A 27,775-nucleotide genomic window follows, 5' to 3' on the forward strand; every position below is an offset into this window, starting at 1 on the left:
TTGGTGGCGCGAGCTACTGTGCTCCGGGCATTTCTCGGACGGCTGTTAGCCCCCCACCCGCTTCCATAAGGCTTTTCCTTTCCAACTTCAGCTACAGTGTTGGCTAAGTTTGGAAAGAAGACAAAAAGATCCCCCCGTCCTTTTTTCTTTTATTTGTCGTAGCAGGCGTAGGGGTCTTTTTGCACAGGGCTGTTGTGTTTTTAGCGGTGCTGTCTTCTCTGTTCCTTGCACTCCTGTCAACAACAAGCACCTCGGAAGAGTAGCAGCATCAACAGTAGCAGCAGAAGAGCAAGCGGGGGGCGCCCGGTGTCATGACCAGGGCAAGAGATCAAAACCGCCGGGGAGGATGCTGTGGTGAGTTGTGTTGACCAAATCCGTGTGCTGGAAACACAGGTTGGGTTTTGGGGGCAGGCTCCACGGGTTTTGGGGGTAATGTGACTGAGCTGTTAACCAAAGTGCTTGTAGTTCGTTTGACTCATATTTCTTGGGGGTTGAGGAAGAAAGGTGTGGGAAAAGGTGTTTGCACACAGGCAAGAATGGAGTGGGTTGGGCGGTCTGGATTGTCTTGTGGTAAAAAAAAAAAAAAAAAAAAGTTAAAGAATGTTGAAACAAGAGCTTTCTTCACTTTACGTGAAGTGAGGCAGTTATTGACCAATAGGTAATGCTGAATTTAAGTGAGTAGTGGTAAAGTAAATACAATGCATCCATTCCTAGGTGTCTTGATAGGGTGTACATGACTTATCCCACAGCATAGTTTTTAATAATCACGGTTTAATAAAAACAAATGGTAAAGCATTCTAGCCTCAGCTCACTCAAGTGACTAAATATGCTTATTACTTTTCCCTCTGTATGTGCTTGCAGGATCCTTAGCAAACTACCTGACCTCTGCAAAATTCCTTCTCTACGTTAGCCATTCTCTATCTACCTGGGTAAGTGAGAATATACAGTAATTCTTACAACATATGTTGCACAATTTCATATTTCCTTTCATTCGGGCCAGTTGCAGTAAGCCAGCTTCCAGTTTTGTCATGCAGTTAAATAAATTATCCAATGAAATAACGAAAAAGTTATGTTCACCAAAGATACGTTCCTAGCGGTATTAATAAAAAAAATTCATATACATTGACAAATATCCGAAGACAGGATTAACAAGGACAGGGATATTTACACTGTTTATAAATTGTGTGCTGCATTACTAGGCTTGGTAAATGGTAATATCTACTACTAAGAATGGATGGATGCCTCCTACCTTCTTTTACTTTTTAAATTTATTTCTCTATTTTCTCCTTTTGTTAAAATTTAATTCTAGCATGCTGCACTGTGAAAATACAGAAGAATGGTGGAGCGACTTACGGTTATAGGCTAATAATAGTACTCAAAAATTAATTTAAATATAAATGACCCCAAGAGCAAATATCTGAGTGACAAAAATTTTAGACTTAAAAAATTCTATCTGATGTTAGCTATGTGTAGGGTATCTCAGGCTATCTTGAAAACTATCATCCAATGAACTAAATTGTCTTAAAATCAACTGATGGGTGGCTCTCCCACTGACTTCCTGTGTGGTCTTGGAAAAGTCTCATTGTTTCAGTAGGCCTGGGTTCCTTCATCAACCAAAAAACAACAAAAGAGAATAATTTTGGAAGGATGCTGGATGTGTATTTAATTATGATGATTAGAATCTTTAAAATTAAACAATTACTCTTATTGTTTAAAAGCAATAAATATGAATATATTCTGTTCGTGCCTCATATGTAATATTTAACTGAACCATAAGTAAGGAGAAAGAATTTTGAGAGAACATATTTTGAATGCTATTTTAAAAAAAATTGGAAACTTTTATTGGATTGTCCCTAAGATATGAATGCAAGCTATTGTATGAGGAAATCTGTACTCATGCCCTTGGAAAATTATTAAGTGAGGTTATCAGCTGTCTAAGAAATAGCAGTTCACAGATAGCTATTTAGAAATGTAAGCTCCTGTCTTCCCCGAGGCTTAGACAGGGATGACTCTGCAAATACATGTAAACAAAGTGGAACTGGTGTGAGTTTGTTTCTGTTCCAAATAGCCAAGGATTCTAAGTAGAAATCTAGTTAAACTACCTTTAATAAATCTAAACCAAGTTTGTTTTTCCCAGTTTAACTTACTAAATGTTAAGTATTAAGAGGAGTCCCTGGGTAGTACAAACATTTAAGTGCTCGGCTACTAACCAGAAGGTTAGCATTTTGAACCCATCCCAAGGTGCTTCCAAAAGGTCACAGCCATGAAAACCCTATAGAGCACAGTTTTACTTTGAAAACACATGGGGTCGCCATGAGTCAGAATCGACTCGACAGCAACTGGATGGTGACTGGTTAAATATTAAGAAGACCAATAACAGGTGGTTGAAATAGTATCTGGAATTCTCATCTCATGGTCAGGACCGAGCTCTTAGAAGAAGGTACCTCATTTCCAAATACTGATTAAGTTTAAGGTTTGATTTAATGGACATCAAGTTTGCCAAAATGAGTGCAACTGTGGGAGGTGTTTTTCACATGTTAATTAAAAGTCCCACAAGAAAAGTGACAAGTGCTTTTCCCAATCTTAGAGTAAAACTCTAATAAGAGAACGAAGAGTTCCTGTGGGAAAGGGGGGAAGAAAAACTATATATGGTTTAGCAGACTTCTGTTTCTCACTGCACAGGGGGGCAAAAGGAGCACTACTCTAACTCCAGGTAATCCCATCTTTGGGTTTTGTCTCTTGTTTAGCATTCTGCCTGATTTTTATAACAACAAAATATGTATGTTAATATATTTAAGTATACATATCTATCCGTGTATCCCCCTGGTGCCTCTGCTAAATCATGGTTTCCTACACATTGACCATAGGGATGTCCGGATGGAGGGTTATCTCAGGTTAGTTTTGTGTGGGATTGAATGATTTTATTTCTGACTTAATTTCTATCTGCCAGTGGATCAATACATTTTTACTGTGTGTTATTAGAATGTAGTGTAAGAAGTGGATCCTGTCATCAAGGAACTTATAATTTTGTATGGGCTTTAAAAAATTAATCATGAAAAGATAACTAACAGTGTAAGTCACTTAAAAAGGGGAGCCAGTTGCTTTATCTCAGGGATAAATCTTACATCATTATCCTGTGGACTGTCCCCGTTTGTACCGCAGATGTCTGCATGGCCCCAGCTCTCACTTTGTTAATGTCTTTGCTTACAGAGACCTTCTGTAATCTCTTCCCTATCCGTTCCTTCTTTATTTTTCCTCATAGCACTTACTACCATCTAACCTGTTAAGTGAGCCCCGGTGGTGCAATGGTTAAGAGCTCGGATGCTAACTGAAAGGTGGGAGATTCAAACTCAGCAGCCACGCCACAGGAGAAAGATGTGGCAGTCTGCTTCCATAAAGATTATATCCTTGAAAACCCAATGGGGAGAGGAGTGTGCTTCTTAGTTCAGTCAGATACATGAGACCAAATGGGCGGCTCCTGTCCAGAGGCAGGATGAGAAGGCAAGAAGGGACAGGAACTGGTCAAATGGACACAGGGAACCTGGGATGGAAAGGGGGAGTATGCTGTCACATTGTGGGGATTGCAAACTAATGTCACAAAACAATATGTGTATAAATTTTTGTATGAGAAATTAACTTGAGCTGTAAACTTTCACCTAAAGCACAATTAAAAAAAACAAAAAACAAAACTCCAGCTACACTGCTTGCTAGGGATGTCATCATGCCTCAATCTAATCATCTGTAAGATGGGAATAATAATAACACCACCTCACAGAGTTGTTGAGAGAGTTATATGAGAAAATGCAGCCTGGCACAGAGTAAACATTAAATAAATGTTAGCTATAGTAATATTAGTTGCAGTATAGGAGCCCTGGTGGCACAAGGGTTGGGCACTCCGCTGCTAGCCAAAGGATTTCTGGTTTGAACCTACACAGTGGCTGTGAAGGAGAAGGACCCTGGCAGTCTGGTCCCGTAGAAATTGCGGCCAAGAAGGCCCAATGGGGCAGTTTTACTCTGTCACATGGAGTAGCTATGAATCGCAGTGGACTCAATGGCACCTAACAACAGTAACAGTGGGGGTGGTATAATTAATTACACTGCTCTCCATTCATTCTCTCCCTTAACCTATATTATAAACCAGTTGAGAGATCAACACAGGAGTCAAACTGATGGCCATCTGTACATAATCCTAACAGAGGATTAAACCGCATGAGAGAAGTGGCTAGACTTGTGGCCACTGCTTTTTCTTCAGAATTCACCCCCACCACCCATCCCCCAGTTGCAGGCCTACCCTCTCCAGCAGCAAGAACGTGCCCAAGTGAGAAAAAAAACCAAAACCCTATGGGGCAGTTCTACCGTGTCCTGTCGGGTCTCTGTGAGTCAGAATCAACTCGAAGGCACACAACAACACAACCACTTGTTATAGATTTGTTTTTGGTCTCTGCTCACTGCAGCGTGAGCTGCATGAAAACATGGACATTTATTTTTGTTAACTGCTGAAACTCCAGTGCCTGCAACAGTATTGGGTACATAGTAACCTCTCTTATGAATATTTATCAAGTGGATTAATGACTGTGATCGTTCATTCATGGATATTAAGTAGACATTCTGCTCTCAGTCCAGTAAGGGTAGGTAGACATGTAAACAAATCGTCAAGGTAGGGTGACAGCCTGTGGGCAAGGCAGGAAATGGAAATAAGGAAGGAATGGGTCAGCTTGAGTTGCACTTGTTCAACATTTACTTAGATTCTACCTGATTCTTGGGCTGTTTGTGAGCTTAGAATCTGTTGCTTCTTTAGTTACCCCCTTTGGAAATTGGGGTAACAAGAGCAATTTTATCTCTTTCCCTCAAGGAGGTGGCAGGCTATACAAGGATAATCGAGAGAGAAAACTTTGATTTAATAGCACTTGTTTTGATGGCCTGCTCTAGAGGAATCTAAAACAAATTCTTTTGGAAAAAAGATAGGAGTAAGGAAAAAAAGAAAGAAGCAACTGTTTTAGAATACTATCTCTTATTCTTTATGTTAAGGAAGGAAATTCACTCACTGAAGCTATTTATTATTTTGGGCATTTATGTTTTTTTTTTCTTGGGAGCTGTTCAGAGGAATGGAGATTTGGATAAATTGCCTCCCCGCTTCCTATCTCATTCCATTCTAAAAAAATCTAGATTTGTTTTTATGTTAAAGATTGAGAAAAGAGCTTAATTTGCTATTTTTATTGACATCTCTATTAGCTTGTCTTTTTATTGGTTTCAAACAAATTGTATGTGTGTCATAGATTTTCTGTCAATTAGTATAATGATATTTGAATCTTATCCAATTCCTACTTAAAATTTAATTGCAAAAACTTCCTATCATTTATTTATCAAAGCAAATTGAAAAAATAAGCTGTCTTAGAGATATTAATCATGGTATTGATTAATCCTCAAACCTCTTGAATATTCGTGGAATAACTAATAACACTATAACAATATAGTTGGTAAATCACTTTAGGTTTTTGCAGCTCTTCTATATTTAGTTTATTTCACAACTGGGATGCACCGAACATCCACTCCTTTGCTGATTCCACAAATATTTGTTGTGCACCTACTCTGGTCGTGTTAAAAGCACTGTGCTGAGGGCTAGGAATGTAGCAAGTTCTAGAGCCCATTTTCCAGGCCATCAAGTGAGAACCAGTCTTTCAAACACGGTGCTAAGGGCTTCCAGTGTTTTTTGTTTATTTATTTGTTTTAATGTTTACTTGACCACATCCACCTGATCCTCCAAGGTCCTAATCTTATGTTAATTTTAAATTGTGGTTCAAAATTTTGCTTATAATCCTCTAAAACATGGTTTCTTGACCTTGGCACTATTGACATTTCGGGCTGGATAATTTTTTGTTGTAGGGGAGTGTCCTGTACATTGTAGGACGTTCACCAGCATCCCTGATCTCTATCCACTAGATGCAAATAGTACTCCCAGCCAGTTGTGACAACCTGAAATGTCTCCATGGACCAAATGATCCCTGGAGATGAAAATCACTCCTGGTTGAGAACTGCTAGTCTACACTAAGCTTATTTTACCTGAGTGCTGCTGTTGTTGTTGCTGTGTGCCATTGAATCGATTCTGTCTCATGGCAACCCTTATATAACAGAGTAGAACTACCCCATAGGGTTGCCTAGGCTGTCATCTTTATGGGAGCAGATCTCCAGGTCTTTTCTCCCGCAGAGCCACTGGTGGGTTTGAACTGCTGACCTTTCTGTTAGAAGCCGAGTGCTTAACCATTACACTGCCAGGGCTCCTTGCATGATTGCTAGCATGCATCAATATAAGTTTTGAATGCATAAGATCGTTGTATTGGCTTTATTAACTTTTTAAAATCGTTTGACATACTAAGATAATACTTTTCTTGTCATGTAGTAAATTTATCAGGAGGATGTTAACAGGTTTTGGAAAGAACTGGGAGTGTAAGAACTTCCACATAGGGTCAAATCTATAAAGAACCCAGTCTGGGAATTTAGTTTCCTATAGTGATTCCCAGGGATGACTTGTTAAAGAACATTATTGTCCTTTTTGGTGTTAGCTTCAGAGGCCAGGGATGGAGCCTAAAGTCTCTTAATAAGGTCCATATTGATTTCTTATATATTAATTTACCTGATTCATTTAAAAGCTTCTGTTAAACTCATATCAGATTTTTTGCAGTAATGAATTCCAAAATCCCCTACATGCTCTAGAGTCCATGTGAAAAAATAAGTCTTTTTTTTCCTTTCAAAACCCATCTGAATTAAAACATTACATTTAAATTAAATATTACATTTAAATTTATTTCTGATGTCTAGGTTCATGATGTGCTAGAATTTGCCTTTATTAAGTCCATCTCTCTAATCACTCTGCTGTTGGGTGACTTTGAAATTTATTCATGAAATAGAGCATAGATTTTAGAATGTTAAGAGGTAAATGAAACTTCAGAGATCATATAGTATATTCGTGTTTCTTTATAAATTGAGCATCTGGCTTTTTTCTTGACATTAAAGGCATACTAATGTTTGTGAACTATACTGTCATTTAGTTCTGGTTCAATAGCAAACAAGTTTATGCCTCTCACATTAGGATGGGCAAATTCCAGGCCCAAGTAGAAACCTGGCACACAAAGAAACAGGATTTGTCTCAAAAAACCTCCTTGGGTCAGGAAACTACATTTTTTTTCTAAAATGATAATGAGTTTGTGTGTGTTTCATTAATATCATGGCTTTCAAAATTTACTTAGTAATTGGACAAGAATATTTTCCACAGTGCCAGGATGAACAATTTTAACACCTGCCCAGTGTTCAACCCGTACAAGAATCGTTGACTTTGAAGGTCTCATGATGTAGCTGGAAAGTGCCCTTTTGATAAGGAAGCAACTTCCTGAGTACAATTGCCTAGAAAGTAAAAATATCTTATCAAAGCCTCTTGTTTTCTTATTCAAGGGAGATCGAATGTGGCACTTTGCAGTGTCTGTGTTTCTGGTAGAGCTCTATGGAAACAGCCTCCTCTTGACTGCAGTCTACGGGCTGGTGGTGGCAGGGTCTGTTTTGGTCCTGGGAGCCATCATTGGTGATTGGGTGGATAAGAATCCCAGACTTAAAGGTGAGTGTTGTTTGTTTCTAAAGGGACCAGTGCCTGAGTTACTTCTGTAATAGAAGAAAAAACAAACCAAGATCAACTGCTGTGGTTAATGCAGTGGGTGTCGTGTATGCCCCACCTTGAGGGATTGGGTGCTTGGTGTCAGGATCCCCACATTGAGGGTCCTGTAGCTCCTACAAAAAGTTGGGATGCCAGGACACTTGAGGTAATTATTTTTTTTTTTTTTTTGGTATCTGACTGTTCATAAATTCCAGATGTTAATGATTAACATCCTAGCACTTTCCTGGGAACCATGTCAAACATTAAAAGTTTGCTTAACTCTGGCTTCCTTTGTAAGCATGAGTACCTCTAGTGTGATGTTCCTAGGATGGCTTTAATATCCGTCCTCTGAGTTACTGTGTTTCATATAGTGGTGTCTGTGTCTGTGGTGGGGGGAGAATTGAAAACTAAATATAGATTCAAGGGAGAATATCTGAGCCTGGATCACAAACAGCTGAATTATAATTTCTTTTTAGGGAAAAAGGAGAAATAATAATATATTAACATTTATTCCAGAGCATTAATACTAAGATTATTTAGTTTTATACAGGAAAGAGAGAAAATGATTGAGCAATTTAATCATCCAGGGTATAGGGCAGTGTGGATAATTATTGAGAGCAACATTCTCCTGAATTGCCCAGTGGGTCATGCCAAGACCTGGCATGTCTGCCTTAGACATTGGGGAAAGACTGAGATAGTGTCAGTTTCTTTCGATGACTGCCCCTGGGTACAGAACAACCTGGATTATCAAATTCTAGGACTTGATAATTATTAGTAAAATGGTCAAAACAAACATTTTTTTCTGTTTTGAGAATGAGTAGACCAGAATGCATACAGAAAAATGTTCTGTATTCTAGAAAAAAAAATTCCTGGTTATTTAGATCATCATACATAGGAATCTTTAGCCTTGTGATTGTTGAGTATTATGATTGTAGCTGGAGCCCTGGTGGTGCTGTGGTTAAGCTCTCGGCTGCTAACCAGAGGGTCAGCAGTTTGAATCCACCAGCCACTCCTTGGAAACCCTATGGGGCAGTTCTGCTCTGTCTTGTAGGGTCACTATGAGTCACAATCGACTTGATGGCAATGAGTTTCAGGTGTTATGATTGTAGGTTAGGGAAAAATGCTGAGTTGGATGAAGAATGTGGTGGGATAGCAATCTCCCACTTGGTCTGTGTAATCAGCATATATGTCACCCTCCATAAGAAACTTCCCTTGGTGTTTCTAGGCTGAGTTAATCATTCCTCCCTCTCTGAGCCTACAAAGCTTTGTTAATACCTCTGCTATTGCACTTATACTGTTCTAACTCTGTTCACGTGCCTGTCTCCCACTCCTGGAAGCAAAGAACCTCATTCAGTTGATATTTAATCCTAGCACAATGAATGAATGCATGAATGAATGAATGAGTTATATGTTGGGATTTTATTTCAAACCATTTTCAGAAAGCAGTTTATCTTGAAGCTTTGTTATGATCTTTCAAGCCAGTGTGAGCTTTATCATCCTTGAAGACAAGACCTGTAATTATACTTTATGTATCCAATGCTCTGTATTTTTCAAAGTGCTTTCATAAGTATTTTATTTGAGCATTATAATGACCCTGTAAAATAAGAAGGGCAGGTATTACCATCCTCACTTTACAGTCACAGGCACTAAAGCACTGAAATATTAGGTATCTTTCCCTAGATCGTCTACCTAGTGACAGAGAAAAGACTGCCAGGTATCCTTACCTGGTGTTCTTATCTGTCCTCACTCCAGTGCTTTATCCATATGGCTGCCTCACTGTAAGAAAGCTCGCATTTCCTGCGAGGAGAGGTATAGCTTAGAATTTCTTAGCATATGGCGTTAGTATGTCAAAAGAAACACACTGCTGCTTTATTCTTGACAATGTTTTGTTTGTCTCTCCTATTTACGCATTCCATCATATCTTTTCAGATTCAGCTGGCCATGTAGGAGGTTATGGAGTCAATAATCTCCTCCTTAACCTTCTTCATAACCTCCTACATATTCTTGTTTTAGCTAGAGACGCACTGAAGCAACGAATAGACGAAAGATGGATCTTCTCTGTGTAGTAGTTCTGTTTATGTCAGTAAACTTTCCAGAGAGTAAACTAAATGAAAATCTAGTCATTATGAATGACTTCAACTGATAGACAAAAAGTTGTGGGTACTTCATCATTCTGTCTGCAAGTTTTACTGGTGTAGTGTCATCTGCTTGCTCATAGTGGGAATAGTTGAGGTAGTTGAGGCAGGATTTACTCCAGGAAAACCTTTTCTCTTGTAAGAATTATGCATATGCATTAAAGTAGTAGAACAGTGATGTGTGGATAAAAACAGCCCTACTGAGGAGTTTGGTATAGTGAACGCCTTGTTTCTCCCTCTTCGCAGTGGCCCAGACTTCACTGGTGGTACAGAATGTTTCGGTCACCCTGTGCGGAATCATCCTGATGATGGTTTTCTTACATAAAAACGAGCTTCTAACCATGTACCATGGATGGGTTCTTGTAAGTTTTCAATGACATACTTGATTTCAGAACATGGAACACCTGGTAGTGGTAAAAGATGAAAACCTTTGGAGGATAGTAGGTGTCTTTTTGCAAATGTGACTTTTAATATTGATGTTTGCATCTACTTTAATATCCCCTACAGTTTTTTTTCCTCATAACAGACAGGTACTTAGTATTATTTGAATTTAAATTTTGTCCTCTTGGTTTTTAATGACGTTTCTACAAATTTATTATAATTTAGCTGTTAGTTTTCAGCTCATTAGTATTAACCTGTAATTGGTTCACAATTTGTAAAAAATGTTATATATATGTCGTGATTGTGCTCCTCCAGTAGTAATTGGTATTTCTGTTTGAGGATGTTGACTTGATAGCTTCTCATGCATGCTATGATTCCATGGTACCTTGAAGGAGAAGAGGAGAGGGGTATGCTGGGATGGAAAACAATGGGGTTTGATGTCACTATTGAAACTTTCATGCCTATTTGGATTGGTAGTACAGAATTTCAAAACTAGAGAGGACATTAGAAATCTAGTCTAGTCCTTCATTTTATTGATTAAAAAACTAAGGCAAAGTAAGGTTAGTTGATTGCCCAGTGTCATGCATCTAAAAAGTTTTTCAGAGCTCCAATTTAAATACAGATCTTCTCATTTCCTCTTCAGTGTTCTTTTCAGAGGAGACATCTGTAGGAAAAATGTTTAAAACCGCCAGTGTGTTAACATTTTATGATAAACTGTATCACATAAATGTACACAGGTTATTATAATTTTTGTATTATGTATACTACAAATAATGTGGAATAGGAAGATATATGCCCTTTAACTTGACCAATGGTATTTATTGTTTCATGTGTACAAAGTAAAATGATTTCTTATAAATGAAATTAAAACCAAAATTTTATTATTATGTCACCAAAGACCATTTTAAATTACCTTGTACAGTGAGGTAGGTACAGTGTGGTAATATAACTGACATTTTAACTCAACTTTTTCTTGTAACTCCTCAGACTTCCTGCTATATCTTGATCATCACTATTGCAAATATTGCAAATTTGGCTAGTACCGCTACTACAATCACAATCCAAAGGGACTGGATAGTTGTTGTTGCAGGAGAAGACAGAAGCAAATTAGCAGGTAATTTGTTTTTCTCTTTCAGCCAAATTTCTAAATCAATAGAAATAAATAAGACTGTGACTTTTTTTTATGGTTCCAGATATTTTTTAAGAATAATGAGTTGAAAGTATTTTTCTTTTTCTTTACTACATTGTCAATTTCAGTACAAAGATTTATCTCACTTTTATAAAATTAATTTATAGGATAGCTAATTTCTTTTTTATTTTATGAAAACCTGGAAGATAGAAGAACACTCTTTTTCCACTCTCTTTTTTATTCTGTTAACTATTTCTAAATGTTTGCTTAATACTTAGAACATGAAAATCTGACATGGGATAAATACTGTATCAGTCATACAATGGATATTATTTTTCTCCAAGCCAAATGGAAACAACTTAATTCTAGGAGAGACTCTAGACTTTACTTTCTTCACTTTAAAGTTGTAATTTATAACCTTTATTACATTATGTATGAGCTAATAGAATAGGTGCTGTTACAAATACTAAAGAAATAGAAAACAGAATGCAATTTTTAAGATGCTTACGACCTTAGTTATCCATTGGAAACATACACAAATGGCCAAAGAAAGACTGAACAATGCTTACGAAGAAATATGTCCTATTATATCATTATTACTTGGGCTCACAATAACCTACCTCATTTTATATATTATACATGCCCCCCATAAAACACACAGGCACACACTGGATTGATAATTACACAAGGTGAAGGAGAAAGAGTACACTTAGCTACTGGTCAGACTAGCTGAATCAACTCTGCTGGTCAGTGAGATAATAGATATCATGGATATATTGCCCAATCATCCTGACAGACAATACCCTGATGACTTAAATGGCTTATCCCAGGACACAAAGGCAAGATTATATGCTGGGGTTACCAAGCAGCTTTGCTTGACTAGACCATGTGATTTAAAAAAAAGAAGAAAAAAGGTTGAAAGGAGGTGGTGAGAGAAAGGGAGCAAAGTTTGTGGAAGGTCTAGAACAAGCAGAATTTGCATGGGTCGTCACTTTGTGGTAGCAGTATTGTAACTGAGATAGAAATACACAGTGATTACAGTGGTTAAGCATTAGGCTGCTCACCAGAAGGTCGGCAGTTCAAATCCACTAGTTGCTCCTTAGAAACCTTATGGGGCAGTTCTACTCTGTCCTATAGGGTTTCTGTGAGTCGGAATCGACTCGATGGCAGTGGGTTTTTTGGGTTTTAGGGTAAATTTAGCACATGTGAGTCTGGACTGTAGGAGATTCTTTCTGGAGCTCGAGTAGTGATTCTCCTTGACTTTTCTTCCTTTGATCGTTTACTAATAAGGAATAATTCCTTATCTCTTTTTGTCTTATCGAACTATAAGAAAAGGCTTTGTCCTTTGTTTATTTACTTTCTCTTTTTAACATACTATTTTAAGTATGTAAAACATGTCCATGTTTTAAAATTCGAAACATAAAAAACCATGTTGTTAGGTGCCATCGAGTCGATTCCGACTCATAGCGACCCTATGTACAACAGAACAAAACACTGCCTGGTCCTGTGCCATCCTCATAATTGTTGCTATGTTTGAGACCATTGTGCAGCCAGTGTGTCAGTCCATCTCATGGAGAGTCTTCCTCTCTTTTGCTGACCCTCTACATTACCAAGCATGATGTCCTTCCTTCTCCACGGACTGGTCCCTCCTGATAACATGTCCAAAGTACATGAGATGAAGTCTTGCTATCCTTGCTTCTAAGGAGCATTCTGGCTGTACTTCTTCCAAGACAGATTTGTTTGTTCTTCTGGCAGTCCATGGTATATTCAGTATTGTTCGCCAACACCATAATTCAAAGGCATCAATTCTTCTTCGGTCTTCCTTATTCGTTTTCCAGCTTTCTCATGTATATAAGGCCATTGAAAATACCATGGCTTGGCTCACATGCGTCTTAGTCCTCAAGGTGACATCTTTGCTGTTTAACACTTAAAGTCTTTTGCAGCAGTTTTGCCCAATGCCTGTGTTGTTTGAATTCTTGACTGCTGCTTCCATGGGTGTTGATTTGGATCCGAGGAAAATGAAATCCTTGGCAACTTCAGTCTTTTCTCTGTTACCATAATGTTGCTTATTGGTCCAGTTGTGAAGTTTTTTTTTTTTTTTATGTTGAGGTGTAATCCATACTGAACGCTGTGGTCTTCGATCTTCATCAGTAAGTGTTTCTCACTTTCAGGGAGCAAGATTGTGTCATCTGTGTATTGCAGATTGTTAATGAGTCTTCCTCCAATCCTGATACCACATTCGTCATGTAGTCCAGCATGAAGGTTGAATAAGTAGGGTGAAAGGATACAACCCTGACACATTTCAAAAGCATAGATTTTGAAAATAGGTCCCATATGTGTTTGTTGGAATATATTTTGTGAAAAGTGTTGGCTTTTTAAAATATTTCCTCTCACTTATCTAAATTTCTTAACCGAACTCATTTTCGTTCCTCTAGTTTTTCAAAACATATATATCTTGATATATTTTCAAGAATAGCTCTACAAAGAGAATGTTACTCAGAATCTTTAACTTGTTCTCAATGGATAGATAGATACATAGATACATAGATAAATCCCATATAACTTTGTAAGGTCCCAGAACAAGAACAACAAAAAATTTGACTGGCCATCTCTCAGCTGTTCCTCTTTATATGATTATTATTGCAGCTTGGAAGAATCTAGGCCAACCTGTTGATTTTCTAACGTTCTAGAATTTCTCAAGCATAAGTCTGTTGAACTCTTGTCCATTGTAAGTTTTTAGCAAGTGGCGTTCTTCCACATCCAGGCAGGGGTGCAGGTTAGTATACAAGTGAAGGAAAACCTATGGGCTGTCTTTTCTGAAGTTTAACTTCAGAATTTGTGTTATTTAAAATCCATGCTTCAAAGCAAGATACAGAAACGTCTTTAGTTTAGGGGGTCAACAAGGATCTAACTATGAATTTTTGGTAAGGCAGAGTAAAAGTTGAGCCAAGAAAAAGGAGGAAACAAAGGGAAAATAGAAGAGAGAAGGGAAAAAATATACCCGGAAGTGACTTAAGCTGGTGCCGTGGGCACCTTTGACATTTTTGTACACAGACACACCTTCTCCAGTCAGGAATAATTTAGGTTTATGCAAGCTGATTTTTGAGGATTGCTGGAAAAGACTATTAGAAACCCCAAGCAGGGGATTGGACAACGGAAGGCTGAATCTTTGTGTGTTCTTAGTGCCATGTGTACATGTGTATAGGTGAAGAAGAAGAGGTGTATGCATAAAGAATAAAGCTGAATGAGCTGAAGGCTAACTGTTCCCATTGACTTTTGATATCCCAGTGTTTCTTGATTTCGAAGCAGGTTTTAAAGTTGGAAACTGTATCACTGAGGGTAAAGACCAGGAGAAATTTCCCTGAGAAGGTTAAAAAGTTTTAGAATTTCGGTGGCATCAGGCCAAAATACAGCTGTCACCATCCAGTTTAGAAAACCACAGAAAATATATTGTTTTTCGTATAAAGAAATACTGTTAAGTAATCTGTTAGCTAATTTGTTTAGGTATTTTATTTAGTGGTTTTTATTTTTTAAACATAGTCTTGTGTCATGACCCTTAGCCTCTCCAACCTGTTTAAACTCGCTTCCGTTTCCCAGCCTTTTAACTCCATCTGCTGCTTTACTTCCTTCCCTGTTGCCTTTGTGAATCACTCTTTATTAATAGCTTCTGAGGTTTTTCTTGCTTACTATTCTAAAACAAAATCTGCTACTAAACCAAGTATGGCAGATAAATTTCATGTTTGAATTCAATTGATTAAAAATTGTTTTTGTTTTTGTGTTATACAAGCCTATTAGGTGCTATTTTCTAAGCAAATATGTTTTTTAAATTGTTGTGATATTGAGATATCATATCCGTTTATAATGGCAAGGAGGCCTGGTGGCGCAGTGTTAAAGCCTGGGCTGCTAACTGAAAGGTCTGTGGTTCGAAACCACCTGCCGCCCCACGGGGGAAGGATGCGGCAGTCAGCTCCTGTAAAGAGTACAGCCTTGGAAACCCTACGGGGCGGTTCTACTCTGTCCTATTACAGGGTCACTGTGAGTCGGAATTGACTCGATGGCAATGAGTTTATAATGGCAAATAGTTACTTAATGTCATATTCTGGTCCACAACTGTAGCTGAAAACAGTTAACTTGGAATTATATGAGCACACATTTGTGTGCTATTATAAGAATTAATATAAATCTGTAGAGAGCATATATTTGAACATTCAGAAGACTGATTCTTCTCTGTCCTGTTACCAGTAAAATGATTAGGTTTTTTTTTTTTATTTAACTCATTCTGCTTTGGAAGAAAAAAAAGCTTTTTTTGCTGAAACTACATTTCTGCTGACTCCTAAGCATTATTAACTTCCAAAGTATGATGTTAAAGATAGAAATTCATGGCATTGAGAAGCTCCATATGCATTTGAAAATTCAGGTATAGAAATAGAGTAACAAATAGTTTTTACTAAAATACCTTTTTTTTTTGTTATTGTTCTGGACTTTAAGATTCAAGTGTATGTTTTCTTAATTTATTTTATCCAGTTATTTGGATCACTTCTGTACTTCCCTGTTAGCATGTAAGTTGGAACCTTATCAATGGGAGGCAGATGGAAGTTAGTGAAGCCTCTGAAAACTGGTCATGTGTAAAATCAGTGAAAATTGCCTTTGGCTCTCAAGTGAAAGGCGAAATATGTCAAAGTTCTCCTGTTATCAAGTAAGCATTATGTACAGCAGGACTAATTGGAAGGTAATTGAGGACCAGAAAGAATCAGAGAAAGAACAAAGGCAATTTTCTGTTACTTATTAGTCACGTACTACTTTTCCCTTAAGGGCTCCCTTAAAGACTTGCCTTTTTAATCTTCACTCTGCCCTGTGAAACAGAGAATGAGAAAGTATATCATTGTCTTGACTCCTCTCCTTCATTGTCTTCCGCCCCGACTCAGCTGTATATTTCCATGGTCATACCCTAGACTTGGTTATCACCAATAAATCCTCTCTTTCCATAATTTCAACTTTAGGCACCCATCTCTTGAACAAACACCTCCCATTTTTCCAGCTCAACCCTTCTTGTACTCCAATTCCAACAATCCTCCCACTTCATCAACATCTATAAGTATTTGATTCCAGTACCTTTCGCCGGTTCATGACCCCTCTCTTATCTCTGTTCCTTACCCTGCTTCAATGCACTTGCCTCCTCTACTTTTGTTATGTAAGACCTTGGTTAAATCCAATGCTCCACAGTTGAGCATGGCTGGTGAAAAGTACATATCCTTGCTTACTGCTCTTATTTAAAGTTAGTGATTGCTGGGTTCAAGTTGGCCCTTTCATGTTGCTGGGTGATCATACCATTTTCCCTGGTCCCTTCCTTCTCTCACTTTCCTAGACGACTGTCTCAATGTTTTCTTCTCTCTCCTCATACATTCGTTACCTCCTCCCACATCCTCACTTCTACTGAAGAACTTGCTTTCTATTTTATGAGAATATGGAAGAAATAAGAAGAGAACCTCCCAGTGCTCCTACTATCACATCTCTCTTCCTACCTGTACCTAAAGCCATATACGTTGCCCATATTCTTGTTACTGTTGCTATATTGTTTGTGCTCCTATCTAAGGACAACTGTTCTATTTGTGTAGTAGATTCAGATTTCATCTTTCTCATATATTGTATCATTCCCATCAGCATATAAACATCTATACCTTTGCCCTTTTAAAAAATCCCCATCTTTCCCACACTTCCCTGTCTATCAGCCCACTTCTTTGTTCTCCTTTTTAGCAAAACTTAGCAAAAAGAATTGTTTATGCTCGTTCTTTTCTGTGGTCAGGACGTTGCTTTTCATAAATCCAGGAGGAAAACATTCACACTGTGCTCTGGGGGGTGCCACTTACTTAAAATAGGATATAAATGGTGTCCCGTGGAGTTGTGCACTTAGTATCTTAAACAAGCTTCAGACAGGCATTTGCCCTTGCCACCCTACCAAAACTTCTGGAGGTGCCTGATATCCACCATGTGACCACATCTAGTGCTTCTCTCAGTGCTCATCTATCTTGACCTATCAGGAGCACATGACACAGTTGATTACTCCCTCCTCTTTGAAACACTGTCTCCACTTAGCTTCTAGGACACCACACTCTCCTGCATGTCTTCCTGTTTTCCTAGTTCCACCTCACCTTCTTGACCTCTGAACTTTGTTGTGACCTGGACTCATTCCTCAGACCTCTTCTCTTCTTGGTCTACATTCACTTCCTTGGTGATCCCTCCAGTCTCATTGTGTTAAAAATCAACAAGCCAGCAATTCACAAATCTGGCCTATACTTCTTCCCTAAACTTCAGGCTTACATACTCACTGCCTGTTTTCATGGCTTCTCAATTGTCAGTTGCTGTTGTTAGGTGCCGTTGAGTTTGTTCTGACTCATAGCTACCCTGTGTACAACAGAACAAAACATTGCCCTGTCTTGAGCCATCCTTACAATCGTTTTAGCCCATTGTTGCTGCCACTGTGTCAATCCATCTCGTCGAGTTTCTTCTTTTTTTGCTGACCTTCTACTTTACCAATCACGATATCCTTCTCTAGGCACTGTCCCTCCTGATAGCCTGTCCAAAGTATGTGAGATGAAGTCTCGCCATTCTCACTTCTAAGGAGCGTTCTAGCTGTACTTCTTCTAAGACAGATTTGTTTGTTCTTCTGGCAGTCCATGGTATATTCAGTATTCTTTGCCAACAGTATAATTCAAAGGTGTCAGTTCTTCTTCAGTCTTCCATATTCATTGTCCAGCTTTTGCATGCATATGATGCATATGAGGCGATTGAAAATACCATAGCTTGGGTCAGGTGCACCGTAGTCCTCAAAGTGACATTGATTATCAGTAGGCCATTCAAAATCACATGTCCAAAATCAAATGCTTGATTCTTCTGAAGTTTTCCCTTTTTCAGTAATGGCAACTCTGTACTTCCAGTTGCTTAGGCCAAAAACTTGAGACTCATCCTTTTTTCCTCTCTTTCTCTCACATCCCATATCTAATCTGTTAGCAAGTCCTCCTCATTCTACCTTTCCAGTACATCCTTGACCTATTTTTCCCCATTTCTATTGTTAAAAACCTGTTGCCGTCACTCCGATTCATAGCGACCCTATAGGACAGAGTAGGGCTGCCCCATGGGGTTTCCAAGGAGTGACTGGTGGATTCAAACTACTGATCTTTTGGTTAGCAGCCTAGCTCTTAACCACTGTACCCCCAGGGCTCCATTTCTATTGTTATTACTCATCATTTCCCACCTGTCTTCTTGCCTGTACCTCTGCCTACTGCTCCACTTCCATTTATCCCACCAGCTTTTCTCAACAGAATGAAACTTTTAAATTATAAGTCAGACTATACTACCTCTCTGTTCAAAACCTTCCAAAGATTTCCTGTCTCATTTGCGTAAAAGCCGAAGTCCATATAATAGTCCACAGACCCTATATAATTGCTCCATCTTCCCTTATTCTCTGACCTCATCTCTTCCTGTCTTCTCCCTCCCTCACTCATTTCTAGCTCTACTGCCTCCTTGCTGTTCCTCCAACACTCCAGGCATGCTTCTCCTGCCCTAGGACTTTGCCCTTCACTTGGTCTGTCTGAAGTTCTCTTTTGTTGATAACCACATGGCTCACTCTTTTGCCTTTTTCCTTGTCAGGTTTTGCTCTAATGTGCCCCTTTTCCAGTGAGTCCTTCCCTACCCCTTAAAACAAGAAATCCTCCTTTTCTTCTGAGCCCTTGCTGTTCTTTTCTGCTTAATTTTTTTTTGCCATAGCATTTAATGAACATCTGATATATGCTGTATATTTATATGCATGATGATTTATTATCTTTCTCTTCATACTAGAATGTAAACCCCATGAAGATAGGGACAAGTATTCTTTGTTTTTCTTCATAGTGCCTAGAACGTTGCCAGCTGTTAATAAGCATTCAATAAATATTTGTTGAATACCCCTGGACACCCTTTTGACTCAGTACTGAAGTCACTCCTGAGGTTCACCCTTCAGCCAAAGATTAGACAGACCCATAAAACAAACAATTATACATGTAGCTCAACCATATATATGAGACTAAATGGGCACACCAGCCCAGGGGCAAGGATGAGAAGGCAGGAGGGGACAGGAAAGCTGACAAATAGAAATGGGGAACCCAAGGTCAAGAAGAGAAGAATGTTGACACGTCACAGGGTAGGCAACCAGTATCACAAAACAGTATGAGTATTGTTTAATGAGAAACTAATTTGCTCTGTAGACCTTCATCTAAAGCACACACATATGCAAAAGAATGAGATTATATAATAAAAAAAATTTGTTGAATAAATGGATGAATGTAGAGTGACTTGTATTCATTTTAAAAGTTGGTGCTAGCCTAATTTATAAAATGCCAAGAAAACAGTGATTTTTAAGGCATTTTTAGTATGACTTGATCAAAACAATAAATGTTTTTCTAACAAAATGCTTTATCCCCAGAGTGCTTTTAGAAATTTACATAGTAGGAATCTACCCTCTTAGTTCATGTCCTTATGTTATATAAGTAGAGCAGTCTCTCTTTGATAGGTTTGCATAGTTATCTATCTCTTTCATCTGCCTCTGTAGATATGAATGCTACAATACGAAGGATTGACCAGTTAACCAACATCTTGGCCCCCATGGCTGTTGGCCAGATTATGACGTTTGGATCCCCAGTCATCGGATGTGGTTTCATTTCAGCATGGAATTTGATGTCCATGTGTGTGGAGTACTTTCTGCTCTGGAAAGTTTACCAGAAAACCCCTGCTCTAGCTGTGAAAGCTGCTTTTAAAGTAGAGGAAGCTGAATTGAAACAGCTGAATGTACACAAAGGTAAACTCAACAAGATGATCAGTCCTTTTATTCTGATGTTCAGACCTCAAATACTGGTGAAGACCAAAACTATTTTGAGTTTGCATCAGGTTTTATTACCACTGAAGACCTGTATTAGGCTAAATAGATCACTTTGGTGGATGAGGCAAAAGCCCAGGGTTTAGAGGATATGGGGAACAGCCCTGGGTTGAACCTGAAGGGACTGAATGGGACCCTGATCCTTTTCCTTAACGTTTGCTGTAAACACAGACGAGTGACTAGTTGAGGCATAGCAGGAAAAAGTTGAACCATAAGAGTGGGAAGAACAGTAGAAAAAGAGAACAAGAGAATTGCTAGGAATCTACGAAGGAGCAATTACATGGCCATTTGTTGGCCATTTGTAAGACAGTGAAAGGGAGTGAGGACATGAAGGTGGGCATTTACCAAGAAGAGAAGAGGAAGTTGGGCTTCTAGGCAAATAAAATCTTAACAAGGCCCCAGAAAATAAGATGCTGTGTTTTCCTAGACTTAATAATTTTTGTATTTTATCTGATGAGTTTTCCTGCCAGTTAACTTTTAGTGGGAGTATAATTTCTAAAAGAGAGAGGGAGAAGTAAACGAGGAAGGGGAAAGAGGGGAAGAAGAGAGAGAAAGAGAATATCAATCAATTGTATTTTATTTATTTAACATAAATGTTACTCGGAGATTGTACCTTGGCTGGAATTCTCAGATTATTAGTAAAAGAAAAGATATTTTTTAATGTAATAACCAAGGGTACACATGGGAAAAGGGGAAGAGGAGAAGAAAAAATGCCAAGTAAGATGATTAGCTTATTTTTTAATGCCCCCCAGCCCCCTAAAATGACGATATTTATTTATTAACAGATACTGAGCCAAAACCCCTGGAGGGAACTCGTCTAATGGGTGACAAAGACCCTGACATCCTTGAGCTTGAACACAAGCAAGAGCCCAGCTGTGCCTCGCAGATAGCTGAGCCCTTCCGTACCTTCCGAGATGGATGGGTCTCCTATTACAACCAGCCAATATTTCTGGCCGGCCTGGGTCTTGCTTTCCTCTATATGACTGTCCTGGGCTTCGACTGCATTACCACGGGGTACGCATATACTCAGGGGCTGAGTGGCTCCATCCTCAGTATTTTGATGGGAGCTTCAGCCATAACTGGAATAACAGGAACTGTGGCTTTTACTTGTCTCCGCCGAAAGTGTGGCCTGGTTCGGACTGGTCTGATCTCAGGGTTTGCACAGCTTTCCTGTTTGATCTTGTGTGTGATCTCCGTTTTCATGCCTGGAAGTCCCTTGGACTTGTCTGTTTCTCCTTTTGAAGATATCCGTTCTAGGTTCATTCAAATAGAGCCACTGCCCACAACTACAACTACAAAAATACCTGGAACCTTCTCTACAACTGAAATGCACGTGTCAAACGGGTCTAGTCCTGCTAATATTGCCATAGAGACGAGTCCTAAATCTGTGCCCATAATCTCTGTCAGTCTGCTCTTTGCAGGCGTCATTGCTGCTAGAATTGGTAAGAAATCTCTTTTTGTATATTAATGAACTAAAGTGTCATGTTAGCATGTGGGTATAGAAAATTCACTAATAAGTGACCTGAAATATTCCTTTTGATACTAATTTAAGCAAAATCCATTTATATTTCTGTACAATCTAATTTTTAGTTATGAAATTTTTATTTTACAGTTAAAAGAACTGTGTGTGTGTGGTGATATATACATATACTTTCTTAAAACATGTTTAGGGTTTGAAAATATTTTCTAAATGAACATCTTAGGTATTACTCTTATAATTTAATTCATTGTTAAAAAAAGATATTAGCTATGATAATTTTACTGTCATTTAGCAATTTAGAGTCTATATTGCTATAACGCTACCAAAAGAACTGTAATTCAGAGACTATTTCTATGGGATGAGGTAAAAAAGATAGTGTTTTTGGTTTAAAAAAAAGGCATAGTAGTTAAGGAAAAAAAAAAAATCCTTCAGAGGTCCTCTGTGGCTGATGTGTATTGTATACTTTGCCACACAAATGGATTTTATAGCTCTGAAAGGAAACTCAATGTAAAGTCTTCTTACAAAGCAATATTTAAGTAATCATTAACAGAGTACTGTCGAATTATCTCTGACCAAATTCTTTCTTGAAATGAAACCGTATTTATCTTGTGGTACAAAGCATGTTCCTTAATTTATCAAAGACATTAATATTGAAGGAAGACAGCTTTATTATAGAGGCTTTAGAACCCAAGCAGTAAATGTAATCATGGTTCAGTTTCCTCACTTTAACCATAGCTATCTATTAGTTCCATTTAGTTAAATCTTTCAAAATACTAGTACTTGTAACAGGATTTATTATGTTTCTGATTTTAGAGTTTTTCTTTTGTAATATAAATAATCACAGAAACACAGAATTTAAAAGTTTGGAGATTAGGGAGTAAAAAAATCATTTCTTGAAGCCATGAATAACCTGGGATTTATTAGTGAAAAATAATTCTCTAAGGTAAGGCTGTGGTTAAAAATATGTAAGTGACTTTAAGGCAGCAGAGGAGCCCTGGTGGCGCAGTGGTTAAAGTGTTCGACTGCTAACTGAAAGGTCAGCAATTTGAAACCACCAGTGGCTCCACAGGAGAAGGATGTGGCGGTCTGCTTCTGGCAAGATTTACAGCCTTGGAAACCCTATGGAGTCACTATGAGTCAGAATTGACTCGAAGGCAGTGGGTTTTGGTTAAAGCAACAGGGCCAAAATATGTATTTTGCACATGTCAACAGATTTATACCTATAAATCTGAAATGTATGGTTCTAAGTTAACATTCAATCTTTTAAAAAAATTTTTTTTTTAATAGGTCTTTGGTCTTTTGATTTAACTGTGACACAGCTGCTGCAAGAAAATGTGATTGAATCTGAAAGAGGCATTATTAATGGTGTCCAGAACTCTATGAACTATCTTCTTGATCTTCTGCATTTCATCATGGTCATCCTGGCTCCGAATCCTGAAGCTTTTGGCTTGCTCGTATTGATTTCAGTCTCCTTTGTGGCCATGGGCCATACTATGTATTTCCGATTTGCCCAAAAAACTCTGGGCAGCCGGCTCTTTGCTTGTGGTCCTGATGGAAAAGAAGTCACAAATGAAAATCAAACTAATACATCTGTTGTGTAAGACAGTTTAACTGTTGCTATCCCTGTTACTAGATTATGTAGAGCACATGTGCTTATTTTATACTTTAAAGTTCCTGTAAATTGTTGGTGTATCTCTCTAGTTTTACCACAGCTATGCCTTGAGGGCTAAGAGCTGTTTAATGAGAAACCTAAGTCAGCAGAAATGAGCTGGTTAATTTCCTTCCATTTAGACATGGAAAAATAATACGAAAAAGAAAAACTCAGTTTACCTATGGGAAATAAACTGGTAACACCAAGTTTCCCTATTTCTCATGAACATGAAATTTTACATAAAGGAGTATGTGAATTAAATTATTCTTTGGCAGATATTTATTATCTGTACTAGAATTCAGATATGTCAGTTTTCCCTAAAACTCACTCTTACTCAAGTAAGTTTATTTTTTGGTATCCTACTCTCATTTATGTTATAAAAACAAATTCTGCTCCAAGTATGAAGACTAATGTTTGATAACCAGTATTATCATTACTGATCCTATTGATCTTAAATGATTTGCATGTACATGGAAAAACTAAATACTTAGCTAGAATTCTTTAACAGGGCTTATGGCTTAACTTGAGGTAGCACCTTCATATTTTTATCCGCATATAGGGCAAAATATTTTAATAAGCATGTGTAGCAATGCCTAAAATGGCTATATGTAAGCTGCAGATAGAAGCAAAGCTGTAAAGTAGATTTATAACACAGTGGGTATATAAGAACTTCCCGTATGCCTATAGTTTTCGAATATAACATGCTAATAGTTTGGCCATAGAAACTAGAAGCTAGAAGTCACACAGAAGAGTGAGATCCAAATTTAATTCATGCCACCATCATTAATGATCTCCTCTAGCTTGAAAAAATAGGAGTAAGTCTTACGCCTGGTAAGTTAAACGTAGAAGGAAAGCCCACACTTGGATAGGTTTTATTTTATAAATCATTTGATTTACTTTTAACACACTCAGCATTTTTGCTTTTACTGTTTTGTATTCAGGAGTTACTTTTACATAGTTGTAGAGCAAGAATGTTCATAAATGTATTCCTTTCAAAAGTCTTTGAGAAGAATGGAAGAAAAAAAAGAAAAGAAACAACCTTTTGTATATATTTTTAAAAACTGTTTTACAAGCCATTTTGCAACATGCCCGTACCGATGTGGTACTTGCCTTAACTGTTTATGCACTTTCACAGAGACTGTAATACGTTGCTGTGAGCACTTTCTTTGTCCTTGAGGTTTAATCTTTTTCTTCTTTCTACAGTATGACATAATGATTTGCTACATTGTAAAATCTTTGGAAAATATTTCTATATAAAAATATTTTTAAAATCTTGATTTGTTTTTTCCTGAATTGTATTCCTCCTTATTTAATATTGCGTTTGTTACAGAACATCTGTTTTAGATAATGTTATGTTTTCTTCTTTGGGGCTACAGTTTCATAATAATTCACAATTTTTAGTATTATCTCTCTGCTCATATTTCTAGTTTTTAGTGGCCTGGATAAAAGTGTAGTGTATATGAGACCCATCACTCATTCTTTGACCTTGAAGAAGTCACTTTAAGCTCTCTGTGTTCTATTTTGTCTTCTGTAAGTTGGAGATGATACCATAAAAACAACCTTACCTACCTCACAACTTTCCTGATTGTATCAAATAAGATAACACACATGGAAGTACTTTGTGAAGTACAAGACTACTGCGGTAGTATTACTAGAGGTTGGATCTAGGTAATGAGTCCCCTCAGCAGGGTAGAGGCCTGCTGATACTCGAGAGAGAGTAGAGGCACATTTACTAAAGACTTGGTCTGTGACCTCACTATGATAGGTCCCGGGGAAGCAAATATGATTCAGACATAGTTGATTAAAGTCTCATTTCCCTCCAAAACTGGGATCTTGTGAACTTTTGGCGTCTCTACTGATCTGCCCATGACTTCCGAGCAGACAAGAGATGCCTCTGTGATGTTTGGCTCAGTCTTGAGTGGGTCATGTGCTCCCTCCCTCAAGGGTCAGCTGGGGTTGGAGATTCGCTCTGAGTGTTTACAGCTGTAACTGAAGGCCTGTGGTCTGGCAAAATGAGTAGAATCATATTCTCAGCCCCTAATATAGGCACTTTGCCAGACTGTAGGCCCAGAGAGAGAAAGAGAGGCCCTGTGTAAAAGGAAGGAGATGGAGTTGGAAAGTTAATTGGAATTTTTGTAGCTGCTGCCCTTATCTCTGCAGACTTCTCAAAGCAGAAAGTCAGAGTAGTGGAGGAGAATCACTGCTGGTCTAGACAGCCTTTGCTGTTTACTGCCCTAGAACATAGAAGTAGGGCAGGGGTAGGGGACGTGTGTGTCTGTGTTTGGGTATGTTTCTAAATAAACTCAAAAACACATTGCCATCAAGTTGATTCCTACTCATAGCGACCCCACCTAACAGAGTAGAACCGCCTTTTTTTGGTAAACTTTTATAGAAGCAGACTCTGCTACATGTTTCTCTCGCAGAGCAGTTGGTAGGTCCAAACTGCCAGCCTTTCATTTTGCAGCCAAGCACTTTAACCACTGTGCCACCAGAGCTCCTTCCATGTGTCTAAATAGAACCAAAAACCAACCCCTTGCCATCAAGGTAATTCCAACTCATAGTGACCCTATAGGACAGAGTAGAACTGCCCCATAGAGTTTCCAAGAAGCACCTGGTGGATTTGAACTGCCAACCTTTTGGTTAGCAGCTGTAGCTCTTAACCACTACACCACCAGGGTCTTATGTGTCTAAATAGGAGGCACAAATTTAAATACCTACAAGGTAATACCTACAGATATTACACACGAGTGAAGTGGATTAGATATAAGAAAATATTCTTTTATTTAATAAGTAATTGCATTTTACAAAAGTATCATTTACTTTGTTAAAAACAAGTTCATTGCGCTATTTCATGCTTTTCTCAATTCCGTGCAGGCTTCTTATTGTGGTTATCAAGTTGGTTCTTTTAGCACAGACACTTTGCACAGGAAAGTAGTCTTCATTTCCACGAAGAAATATGCCTACTCCCATTTTTCTTGAAACACATAGCTTGCTTGATCTACGTTTCACTGTCCGCTCCCCTGCTTTAAAAAAATTAGAGATAAAGGTATAATATAAATTACTTTCTTATTTACTATAAGACAAAAGCAGTGCAAGAGCTGTGCTGAGTGCACTTGGCACTGGAAGTCCTGTTGGGGAGGCAGTAGGGTGTGGTTGGGTCTACGGAGAGCTGGAGAGCGCACATCCAGAGAAAGGGGTAGCTGCAGGCAATTGCAGTTGCTGTGCAGGAATGTGGACACTGTGTTGTCAGATCTTTTAATTTTTCAAGGGAAGTTGGGAATCCAGACTTTTGTGTGAAATCTTCAAATTATTAAATGCTGGCAACTAGTTTGAAAATGTTAAAAACATTTTGCTGGCCAAAGCACATCTATGGGCTGCCAATGAGCCACCTAAATGGGCTGCCGTTTTTTGAGTTTTTTGCTAAAGGGATGATTTGTAAGCAGGAGAATGGTATTGAATAAAGCTAGTAGATGTAGGAGAAGAGGAGGTGTATATAGAAAAATTACAGAATCAGGAGAACAAGAAAGAACTGGGCAAACATTTTTGTGGTAAAAAATGTTAAGCTGGTAGACATCCTTTATTAGAGATCATTTAAGGTCCAATTACCTGTGCATTTAGTACCCGCCATATAATGTTAATGAAAATTCTGCCACATAGTTCCTTTATTACATGTGTGGGTTGCACTGTTGAGTTGTAGGATAAGGATGATTAAAAAAAAAAGTTTGAATTATACAGATAGTGCACTCCTATTTTAAAGAAAGTACAGAATTGTAAAGAGTCAAAATCCCCTCTTCCCTTCTCACTCCTCTAATCCTCAGAAGTATCCACTGTGAACACTTTAGGGGTGTATCTTTATAGACCATTGCTTTTTAATGATTTTTTAAAAATTCCTATTTATATAATTGGTTGGATCACCAAGATTATTATCGATCCCTATCTATATCTTCTGTCTACCTACCTACCTATCTATACAGACATAATTTTTCCCACAATTCTAAGGAGGATTAAAATAAAAACCATGTTTGCATTAAAACTGTGATACAGAAATTTAAAAAAACACATAGAACAGAGGGAAGTAGGTATAAAAATTACCTAGATTTACGCAGTTAAAATTAATATTTAATTATTGTGATTTATTGAGAATCTGTTCAGCCAAGACTGAGTTTCACCTTTTTCCTTCCAAATGATAAACTGTTTATAACTGAAGTTAAATGTTACTCCTTCTTTTATAATGTCTCCTTTCTTCTCTCTTGATCTACTTTTCAGAGTAATATTTGCTATCAGGACATTTCTATTTTACGAGATAGCAATTTAAAAATAACCTCATGACAGCACACATACATTTATCACGAACAAGTCTCGACTGGCTACATTTAGTCATACTTTAGAAGTTAAGTGATTTTTTTTTTTCCTTATATGAAGACTCGTTTACAGTTTCCAAGTCCGAAA

At 38.0% G+C, this 27,775-nt stretch overlaps 1 protein-coding gene across 2 annotated transcripts; it reads left to right on the forward strand.

The window, feature by feature from the left end:
- Positions 1 to 24,603, forward strand: SLC40A1 (solute carrier family 40 member 1). 2 transcript variants are annotated; one of them, XM_004385589.3, is made up of 8 exons: positions 1 to 354; positions 862 to 929; positions 7,447 to 7,606; positions 10,024 to 10,139; positions 11,146 to 11,272; positions 19,872 to 20,117; positions 20,981 to 21,637; positions 22,963 to 24,603. In XM_004385589.3, the coding sequence occupies exons 1-8, from the start codon at positions 312 to 314 to the stop codon at positions 23,274 to 23,276; spliced, it is 1,731 nt and encodes a 576-aa protein (XP_004385646.1). In that variant the 5' UTR covers positions 1 to 311; the 3' UTR covers positions 23,277 to 24,603. The 2 variants fall into 2 exon arrangements, with proteins under 2 accessions (XP_004385646.1, XP_023595661.1); XM_023739893.1 differs by having other exon boundaries at positions 15 to 354; positions 7,426 to 7,606.
- Positions 24,604 to 27,775: the final 3,172 nt, after the last annotated feature.

The sequence above is a fragment of the Trichechus manatus genome, unplaced genomic scaffold (assembly GCF_000243295.1).
Source record: "Trichechus manatus latirostris isolate Lorelei unplaced genomic scaffold, TriManLat1.0 scaffold00142, whole genome shotgun sequence".
In the NCBI taxonomy this organism is placed as follows: domain Eukaryota; kingdom Metazoa; phylum Chordata; class Mammalia; order Sirenia; family Trichechidae; genus Trichechus; species Trichechus manatus.